This window comes from Echeneis naucrates, chromosome 7, assembly GCF_900963305.1.
Source record: "Echeneis naucrates chromosome 7, fEcheNa1.1, whole genome shotgun sequence".
In the NCBI taxonomy this organism is placed as follows: domain Eukaryota; kingdom Metazoa; phylum Chordata; class Actinopteri; order Carangiformes; family Echeneidae; genus Echeneis; species Echeneis naucrates.
The window spans coordinates 13,591,706-13,602,802 of NC_042517.1; the positions used below are offsets into that span (position 1 = coordinate 13,591,706).

At 40.1% G+C, this 11,097-nt stretch overlaps 1 protein-coding gene across 1 annotated transcript; it reads left to right on the forward strand.

Moving 5' to 3' along the window:
- The first annotated feature begins 273 nt into the window (after nucleotides 1-273).
- On the forward strand, nucleotides 274-3,447 carry hoxc13a (homeobox C13a). The gene is made up of 2 exons (XM_029506736.1): nucleotides 274-937; nucleotides 3,191-3,447. The coding sequence occupies exons 1-2, from the start codon at nucleotides 274-276 to the stop codon at nucleotides 3,445-3,447; spliced, it is 921 nt and encodes a 306-aa protein (XP_029362596.1).
- The last annotated feature ends 7,650 nt before the right edge of the window (nucleotides 3,448-11,097 follow it).

The window sequence follows — 11,097 nt, forward strand, 5'->3', positions numbered from 1 at the left end:
GGGTGCCGGTCTAGGTGATTTAAGCCAATGATATGACTTGGTATTCTGCAGAAAAGAACTGTGACATGTGAGGCAGTGGGTCTTTAAAGGGCTGATCTGCCCCAACTCACAAGTCCAATCTCACAGGACTTGTTAGCTTATCACGTGCCAGATTCTTAATGAAGTGGACACACGAGGGCCTTGTGTGCGCATGCGCACGGTGTAAAATGTAGTTGGAAATGAGGTGTCCGTCTTGGAGTAGTCGACTTTTAAAAAGCATCGGCAGCCCCTGATATGACGACTTCGCTGGTTCTGCATCCACGCTGGGCGGACACCTTGATGTACGTTTATGAAAAAAGCCCGAATGAAAACAACCAGAGTAAAAGCCAAACAATGGAGGGACTGAGCGGTAATTGCCCTGCGACCCACTGCAGGGACCTGATGTCGCACCCCGCGCTAGGAAGACATTCTGGCACCATAGCGACCCACCAAGGCTCCGTCTACTCGGATATATCCTCCCCAGACACCGGCCGGCAGTGTCCAGCTCCCCAAACGTCATCCAGTGCATCTTTGAGCTACGGTTATCCCTTTGGAAACCCATATTACGGCTGTAGATTATCTCATTCGCACAACGTGAACTTGCAGCAGAAACCCTGCTCGTACCATCCCGCAGAAAAATATGCCGAGCCCAGCACAGCGCTGCCAACGGAAGAACTGTCCACCAGGGCGAAAGAGTTTGCCTTCTATCCGAGTTTCGCCAGCTCGTATCAGGCTGTTCCTGGATATCTCGACGTGTCGGTGGTGCCCAGTATCAGTGCCCATCCTGAGCCGCGGCACGACGCATTGATCCCCATGGAGGGCTACCAGCACTGGGCTCTCTCCAATGGCTGGGATGGGCAGGTGTACTGCTCCAAAGAGCAAACACAGTCAACCCATCTTTGGAAATCACCCTTCCCAGGTATGCAACATTTGTTTATTATTATATTATTATTATTATTATTATGTATTATTTATATTTACATTTAAATATGTCTTAACACTGTCTTCGATGTTAGCTCAGCGGCTTGTAGCCTTTGATACATGTGTAATCACATTAAGAAAGCTATCTTTAACTATACACTCGTCAGATAATTTTACTGTGCTCAGATGTTGATGCTTAGTACACAAATTTCATTATGTTAAAGTGTCAATATCAAGTTACCAGGAAGTCCGGGAAGCAGTGAATGTGTTGAATAGACGTTCAACTGTCAATCCCCTTGTCACTTATCAAATGTCCTTTACAGACTCTGGATTGTCGGAAGTCATATTATTCAGTTTGACATCAAACAAACCGTTATGCATTTTCTTCTTGGTGTGCGTAAAATTATAATCAGATTAGTGAGTTCAAGGACTTTTTCCATCTGAGAGGCATTTTAACGGTTAATGGAAGTTCAGAAACGGACCATTGGCTTTCCACAGTTTTTTTCCCCCCTTTGGTGTCATGTGATGAGTTTCAGTCACGTAGAATAGAAATGGACAGCAGCGCAAACCTTTGCCCTGTGTTTGACAATACAGTGATTGAGCTGGTGTGCTGTGTTTGGATTGTACCAATAACTCTCAGCGACCAGCGATCTACTCAGTCGTTTGCATATCAGGATTCATTTGTCAAATATCCCTTCGGTTCATGCTACTGAACCCGTTCAAAACCATTTATCAGCTCTGTGTAATGCAGGCTCTCCTCTTGCGTTACTCTCTATCATACAAATGCTAGATATCTGATAGGCACAGGGGGCTGACCAGAATGCCATTTACTGGAGTGTTTACTAGACTGCTTCTCTTACCACAGGGATTTATTATCTTTGTGAAATCTGAAAGTATTTTAATTTCACGGATATGGATGTTCCCAGACCTTGACTGAACTTCCACCACATTTTCTCTCTCCTTATGTTGAAAATACACAAGAACAAGCCACGCAAGCACGGGAACGCGGTCAAATGCGCGCGCGCGCGCACATGCGCAACAACACAAGCTTTTCCATGTCTTCTGTCTCTCTTCGCAGACACACACAAACTGACACACAGCTGCTTTTCCTTAAAATGAAAACATCCACAGAAACAATGAAGGGTTTTGAACTCAGTTGAGTGTCAGCTTATAACACAGTATTATCTATCGTGGACAGATATGTTGAAGACAACGTTGGAATATGGACTAGCCTAAAGGAATTTACCACAAAACCATATTTATACATCTGTAGTCAAACAGTGACTGTAAAAGTACATGGGAGTAAAAAGATTTATATCTAACAGTGTGCCACTACTTTTCAAGGTTTTGCCATACTTTCTCATTGGCTGTCTTGCTTTCAGCTCCAGTCTTGGCGGGGGTGGGCAGTCCTCAACTTTATTTAGGCCTACCTGAGCGAATAGTTTGTGGTATCCGTTGCCAAACGATTTAGAGTAGAAAGAATTAAAAAGCATGACATATAATATTGTGTTGGAAAACAAGGTGATGTTTAAACGTTATGAATTTTACTGGAACATCAAATTTTCAACAGCGTTTAGTTTAGGCGTCAGGTTCTTTCTTTTTTCACAAGCAAGCGCTGAACAGAATAGTTTTGTTTTTTTTTTCTTTCAACACTGGATCTCAGTGTAGTTTAGACTTGAATCTAATTAAACATAGGCTATCTATCAGGTCTAACATAATATTAACACGGGCAGTTGCGTGGTTTATAGTTTAGCAGACAGGCAACCGGCAGATTAAGTACTGACAAGCAGGAAAGAAAAAAAAAAGACTGGCTACTGAAAGGAATGCACAGTTGTTATGGCTTTAACTCGATAGTAATAGTGTTGATTTACAGAAACAAACGACGTCCCGTGACACAGCAGTGAAATTCTACATGAGTTCACTCACTGTTTTCATAATTGCGTTCTCCCATGTCAGGTGCAATACACCTGAGATCCTGACTGCATTGTCAGCCCTCCATGTCTCTCTCTCTCTCTCTCACTCACACACACACACACAGAGAGAGAGAGAAAGAGAGAGAATGGACAGCGTCGCCAAATTAGATTTTTCGAAAATTATTTCCTTATTGTCTTTCCGTTTCACTCTTAACATATCCAGTTTCTTCAGCCAGACAGGACTCGACTTGTCAGTTGCAGTCAAGTTGATTTTGTGAACTGATGCCTCGGTGTTTTGCGCACAGCCATTTCATATGAATTCCCTTTTTTCCCCACAGATGTTGTGCCATTGCAGCCTGAAGTCAGCAGTTACCGTCGTGGGCGTAAAAAACGGGTACCTTATACCAAGATTCAGCTGAAGGAGCTGGAGAAAGAATATGCAGCGAGCAAATTCATCACCAAAGACAAGAGAAGGCGCATCTCGGCCGCAACCAACCTCTCAGAGCGTCAAGTCACCATCTGGTTCCAAAACCGGAGAGTCAAAGAGAAGAAATTTGTCAGTAAATCCAAGAACAATCACATGCACACCACTTGATAGGATCAGCGACCTCTTTCAAACTTCAACTCATACCTTCCACAACATCACGCCATGTGTTTTACCTCTTGCATCGAAAGCCGTGGCTGGAAAACATTTTGGCTGAGTGTTTTTTATTTTGATTTTATTATTATTATTTTTTTTATTTAAGTTCCATCATTTCAACATTGCCGCCACACCCCTGTTTTCAAGTTAGAGAGGATGCTCTAAAAACTGTGAAAATATTGAAAAATTCACTTCGCATTTGTTTTATATGAATGTACATATATAAATATATAATATTTAAAACGATATCTGTATTTCAAAGACAAGTATTGCGTGTTTTTCTTTTTTTCCCAAGCCAAATCTCAAAAGGACTGATGACATTTCTAAGACTCACAACTGGCAGATCAAAACGGACGAGACGGTTCATTTGATGTCATTTTAGAAAGAATCTCCATGCGGACAAGAATTGTGGCACAATGACACATTGAACTTGAGACTCACACGGCTTTAACTAAAAGCTCACAGAGAAGACTTTTGGGAGAAAGAATCTTTTTTTTTTTTTTTTTTTTATGTTTTTCTGAATCTCAAAAGCTGTGTTCCTCTGTGTGAGGCATGTTCTCTTAAGCCTGAGATAAAACATAGGCTGCTATGTTGTTAATCTGTATAGTGCAATGCCTTCATTATTTAATTCATATTATCTAGTATGGCAGAACTGTAAACTGGAATATCCGAGACCTGTATGTTTTCCTTTATCGGTGAAGGATTCTGTCATGCAACTGGAATGATTGTAAACCATTAAAAGTCAGTGAGTATTACACATGAATGCACAATCGTTTTATTTTGTTTTTTGTCTGTTAGTGTAGCATTGGAGCTCCTATCACACCTTGTACGAAGCCTGTAATTTCTACTTTCGTGCAGTATGTGAACTGTATTGTGCTGTTAAATTACGTCCCAGTAACGTGTTTCATAAATAAATGATTATGAAAATTCTCAAATATTCAAGTCAATCAGCCACCATTGCAGCATTTCCTTTCGTTTCAAATTACACTGGTGTTACTGAGCAGCAAAAGCCCTGACCACTGTCGCCCTGCCTTTGCTTCAGTCTACAGCAGCAGCCGGTTGGGCGAGGGAAGATATGATGAGATTTATTGGATATGTTGGAGTCTCTTTAATGGGAACAAGGAAAGATATGAGATTATGCATCTATACGGAGCAGCATTACACTAGCAAACAAACAAAACAATGCAAAATGAATTACGATTTATTTTTCAAAATAGAGCATTGGCTGTCCTGATACTTGCAGGAGCGAATATTTCAAATAGATCTCTTTTAGAGAAGAGCTACCATGTCCGAATCTGCCCCACCCTTCCCTCCCCGCATTTCAACCAAACTTAATATCAAAGCGGTATTAACCTACCTGTGCCACAAACGGGCAACTGGGCAATGAAACAAGTTACACCTCAGATCCAAACATTCAAATAGGCAGCTACGGAATATTAGGCCTGTGTTATTCCTACAGTCTAACGGCACAGATGAGTCATCAACACCCGCACATCGTGTGAACACACATACAAACACTTTCCTCCTTCGTCTCAGTGCAGTGTGGGAAGCATTTGTTCATATTTCCATTCATTATACCATCTATTAGATAATATTTCTGCAGGAGTGGATTAAAAAGTTAAACTCGTATTTGCGTAATTCTGCTTTTGCAGCACAAGTAGCGTCGTGCAGCCTGGCGCTTATCCTGCCTACATTGTGTCAAAAGCACAGATGTGAGTTTGAACTTGAACGCTGCATTTATCATCTCATCAGTATTTATTCTCAATGTATCCACCAATTGTGAATGAACCCGTGCCAAAACACACGCTGAGCGCGAACATCAGCCCAAAACTACCATGACGACAAAATCTATAAACTTGAATTGAATATCCTCGCGTTTGTTAATTCACATATATTGCATCCCACACACACAGATTCAGTTTGTCTCTGAGCTCTCTCACTTGTTTTGTTTTCCAAAAATGCTGCAAGTGTTTTCACCTATATCAGCTTTAATGCGTCAAAATGCAAACCGCTTCAGCCGCTGTTGTATAAAAATGGAGACGAAAATGTAATTCAGAAAATTAACATTTTAGACATACTTGCTTTCCCCAGTTGCTGAATCTGAGCATACCCACACACAAATCAGTATCTAAATGGATATGAATACGGCCTGTGTTTTTCTCTTTTGACCAGTCAAATGTATTAACACCCAAGACCCAAATATTCGCCTTATTATTCAAAAGTGAAATGTTCTTGCAAAAATTGTGCTGAAGTTGCGACGGATGTGCCTTTTTTATTAGTATTATTTTTTTCTAAGAAACTCTAGAGTGGAATCGCTTACTGGACTGTCACTTTTTCCAACCTCTTCAGATATTTGGAGGAGGTTGATTAGAATCCAAGCCGCCACACTTCAACTTTCTGTTTGTGTGGTTCCCGGATTTTCAATCCTCGTGGAAAGTTCTGTGTCTCCCGATTTACCCTTGACCATGACTATGCAGTCACTTTGACCTTGACATCACGGCAGATTGTGAATAATAAATAGGGGGCTGGACACCAATGCTGGCGGTTTGTTTGTAGGCAAACAAGGTGTTATTTCCCTGTCTAGACAGCCGGACTTAATGGCATGCCATAAATACATAAAAAGGGGAAGTTCAGCGATATCCTCTGACCTGCATTTCTGACCACCTCGCAGAGCTTTGCATTAACATTTGGGCTCTCTTCTTTTGTGTTTTGCAGAAGTCCTGTAAAAGCAGTTTTCTTGGCCATGCCTCTGGAACCACCAATAGTTTCATGCACTCATCATGAGGTGTGTGTGTGTGTGTGTGTTATTGACCACGAAGGACAGGTAGGACTTTTGACGTCTCACACCACCACCACCAGTAATCCACAGCAAGCAGCCATATTGTCTACACAGCGAGAGGAAATAGTCACACGACGTCGCCCACAATATAACGATTAAAGGTATGGCCATTTTCTTCCTACTTTGGCGGTAGGCCTACATGGACTCTGCTTTATAACTTTTTAGTTGACTGCAATCCCTGGGTATTGAACATCCAAAACTAACAGCCAAATCTGGATCTACTACCTTAATCCCTCCCAACAAAACATTTCTTTTTTCCAAATGAAGAGCGCCAGTTGATGAACAAGCGCTGCGGCTGCAAATATTAGCATTTTAACTCGTGGTGTTTTCGCACAGATTAGCACTTTTTTTTTCCCTCTTATTTTTTTTGTCTGGCAATATGTTAAATGTCTCAGCAAAGTTTTGCCAATAAACAGTGTTAAAGACCAGTTTTGCTCTTTAAATGCATGAATATGTAATTTAGAGAATAATACATTCAATTTCAATTCGAACACGCAAAATCCAAATGGATTTTGTCCTAATTAATATGAAAGTCTGAAAGTATATTTAAGATTTATCTGCATTTATAAATATATATGGAACTGCAGCGTTCAGTTTTCTTAAAGTTGATGTTTTACTGGCAAAACTTATTGACCATAATAATCACATAGCTTTGCGCCAGTAGGAGCAACATTTCTTGTGTTTAACAAGAGAAGAGCCGGAATTCATACAGAAAACCAGAAAGCAGCTATTCGTCTATTTTTAGGCTCTTTGTATCCTGATCAGTGTCTGGTTCGTGAGTAAAAAGGTAAAATGTATGAAAACTAAATGCTTTTGCTTGTTGTGTGTGGGGGCGTCAAAGCTGCAGGCCTCTGTGAGGCAGAGACATGAGACAGGGGGCTGATAACCTCTGGTGGTGACCAGAGGAAAATATCAGGAAGTGCAGCAGCTGTGTGTTCAGGGTTATTTTAGTTCAGTTAATTTGTTTTTCTCATGTCACGCTTTCAGCTCAGGCTTGGCTTTTTTCTGCCAATGCGTTCGATAATAGAGTATTTATGAAATATCAACTTTATACTCATTATTGAATTAGCGCAAAAGTTTTATTTAGCATTGATAGATAAAGGCCCGCTTATTGTGGATGGTACTTAGAGTAAATATAGAAGTTACAGCTGAACCAATGACTGGCCATACTTTTTTTTCATGGGGTTTCTGTATTTAATAATTTAATAATTTTGCATACAAGCCGTTGTTTTGTGCCTTAAAAGCTTTGCTGTCAGGTTATGTCCGAAATTGTGGAAATCACACGTCAGAGCTGGAGGCATAACACAAGACAGTAAATATATTTTGAAGCAATGTCTCGATACTTAGTTTGATTTACTATTATTATTTTTACTTTTAATTTTTAGCATACATGCTTTAAGAATGTCGCCAACACCGGAAAACGGTTAATTGTCAAGATGTTTTCGGTTTAGCACTGCAGAATTGCTTTTAAATAGACTGATTAAGAGCCATGTTTGAGTTTTAAAATTAATAATTAATTGATTATAAATACATACGACCTTATAGTGAATGGGCGGCTTGCGTCTGAATTTATAACATGTTAACACACACACACACACACACACACACACACACACACACACACACACACACACACACCTCACAGGATTAGGTTCTACAGCGTAATTAAAACTTAAATCTGGATAATATAAAATTGAGCTAACTGATGAATCCTATCTAATATTCCTGCAAACAGGTTGTGAAAATTAATGCAAATATAACTTAATAGCAAAGTGACGGTCAAGTTCAAATGTTTGTGTCCACACACAAGCCAAAGTTTCAACTGGATTGCGGTGGTAAATTTGCGTTTTTATTCATAATATTTACAAAGATTGATGAATAGTAAAGACGGGTATGGACTGTTTAAGTTCCAATAATACCATACAATTATGATTATTTCCAGATGAATATAAGTTATTCTTACAAATGTTATTGTATCTCTGGGTCTATTCGAGTATATTATGTTATTTATGGAGCAAATTGGTATTAAATATCATCTGTTGTAGTAAACAAATGACAAAGATCAGCCAAACCTTTCAGCTAAAACGTTACCACTTTAGTTGGCTCTTTAGGCTTCCCTTGGTGGTTTGTTTTCCTTGAAGGAAGCTTTAAAAGGGTTGCACAGGGCTATAACTGTGGCAACCTGCCTGCAGAGAATCAAAGGGAGAAAAAGGGAAGAAAAGCCCTTTGTTTAGGCTATTGCCCTGTCTGGACGGGACCAGTAGATTCCAGGAGGGTAATTTCAATATCTAGCAGACAGTGTACTAGACAGTGACCTTGACAGTGCTGTATGCTCACTTCACTAAGTTCTGTTTTTTAAAGCATATTTTCTTTTTGCTAAATAAGAGCACAAGGCATGTAGCTCACGGTCAGATATGACATCAGCGCTGAGCTTTAGATGCCCTGAACAGACGAGCAGTTGTTTGAATGTGAAATCCGGACCAGTGTGAGCAGTGGATCGGAGGCGTGGAGAGACGAGGCAAGGAGGCGCAACACATGGCCTCTTTGCTACGAGGTAAAGTGGCGACTTAAGACTGCACTTCAGTCACTCAGTAGATGGTAGCCGCTATAATGACGTGAGGAGTCAAAGTAATGCCAAGACACCCAATGCTCTTCATAAGACCGAGGCACACGATATTATATTGCATTGTTGTGCTGCATTGCAAGTCTGACTAACTAGATGCAAGAATGTGCAGAGATAGGAGAAGCAAAGAGTCTCGGGACAGAATGAAACTGCAGCAGATCCCTGGGAGCTTCTCCAGTTCAAACACTTGATATTTTTTCTTTCTATTTAAGGCTAGAGCAAGGCCTAGTGCCTTGGGTAGATAGGATACATGGCCACGAGAGACGAACATAGATATCAAATATTGCTCGACCTGCAAATCGTTTCCGTACAAATGTTTAAGTGAATGCTGATGTTCTCACATAACACTTCATTGGCAAATTTGTGGCACGCAACTGACGCCGTTCAACACGCATGTGCAATCTGTTGTAAGCATGCACATCCCTATTAATCCTCAGCTCCACAATATCGGCTCGTGAATTCAGTGTATTTATTGATTATTATTATATGTTTTTTGGATTTCATGTTGTAAAGTTGATTGGTTGCTTTTTAAATCAGAAAATGCGTCTCAGCTCATTTTGGAAAACATTGAGAATATTTTCGTTGCTGCTAGACCTTCACTTTAAACTGCTTTATTGTATTTTATTGGTACATCTTTCCACTTTACTTTTTGAATTGAGCATTTGAGTTCAAAATCAAGTTCAACCCACTGTGACTCTGCGTCGTGAACTTGAGTAGGTGGCGAGAACCGTGCGTGCTTGGTTATGACTTGAGTTTTTTTTTTTTTTCTTTCAATTTCCTCCAAACGGTGAGGCACATTATTTGTCTATGATGTGGCCAGAAGTGCCGCAATTCAGAAATATGCGAACTTTTCAGATCCATAAATTGATTTAATCTTCCTTCCATGTAGCCTAGAGTGGGCGGTGGTAAACTTGGAATTTATAAAGGGAAACTGGGATTGCAAAAGTGATGCTGCACTGATAAAATATAGAAAGCTATAAACGTCTAGAAAGTCTTCCTTCATTTTTTTCAAATTAATGGTTGCTGTGAGGACCCGGGAGAGTAATACAAAAGACACAGGTCAGTCATAAGAATATGTTTGAGGGTGATGGTTGGCCAGTTTGATGACTTAAGACCAAATCAGAAATCCTTGGCCAGCAGTTGGCACAATGCCCAAATCCTTTGCCCATCATGGCAGAGATCTTTGTAGGGAAAAAGCGCTCAGAAAAACTTTTTTGATATTTGGGAAAAAGTCATCTTTTCTTTTTTCTTTATTTTCTTTTCTTTTTGTCAGAGCAGAAGATATATACAGATTTGCGTGTTGCATATTTGTTTAGTGTCTTTAGAATCGCATCTACAAATCAACTAATTAGCGAGATATAAAGCAGAGAGACTCTCGGCTGATTGAATCAGTTAAGTGCCCTCTGATATCTTGTAAAATTCATATAAAAGAATTGCGAGAGGTATAACAATCCCACCAGAGTTTGGCTGCGAACGTTTATTGGAGGTATCTGTTAAAGTTGTTCATGTGAGGTGTACTAGAGAATATTATATGAAATATACCCTCTTAAAGTAACCTTGTAGAATATCGTCCTGTTTTACAGAGCCAGTGGCTTCAACCTGCTGACCCCGTTACTGTAAATATGAGTAGAGTGTGGCAATGAGCATCAGTCTTTTCTTAAAACAAGCTTGTAAAATTGGGACATCACAGCTTTATGTGACATGGAATTCAACCATAATTTGCTAGAAAACAAGATGTCACATACACCCTCTCCTTCAAGAAAAATAGTTTTCATAGGAAATAGCATTTAAACAACTTTTGCCAGCTTATAAAGATATTAAACGAGGCCATGGACAGTTCCACAAGTGTAAAAGGAGAAGCAGCACGGGCTCCTTTTGGACTCAGTATGACTCAAGTGAAGAAAAACAAGATTCTACATTTTTAATAAAAGGTTTATGGTATTTTTAAAAAGCATATAAACCTCTGTAATACAGAAGTTAATGTTTTGTTTTGTCTGAGATGGACCAAGTGGGTGGTACCATGTGTAACACAAGTTAGCCTGGGCACGTGGTTTGGAGATGACCAATCAGGCGCCCCTCTAGGTTTAACTATGTTAAATGTCAGATTGCAATAAACTAGAAGCTGTTGGTCGGGCCCGCGGAA

Excerpts from the sequence above, each read along its gene's own strand:
- hoxc13a (XM_029506736.1), top strand. The coding sequence starts at position 274 with ATGACGACTTCGCTGGTTCTGCATCCACGCTGGGCGGACACCTTGATG. Across the intron at positions 938-3,190 it reads TTGGAAATCACCCTTCCCAG|ATGTTGTGCCATTGCAGCCT; the intron begins GTATGCAACATT and ends TTTTCCCCACAG.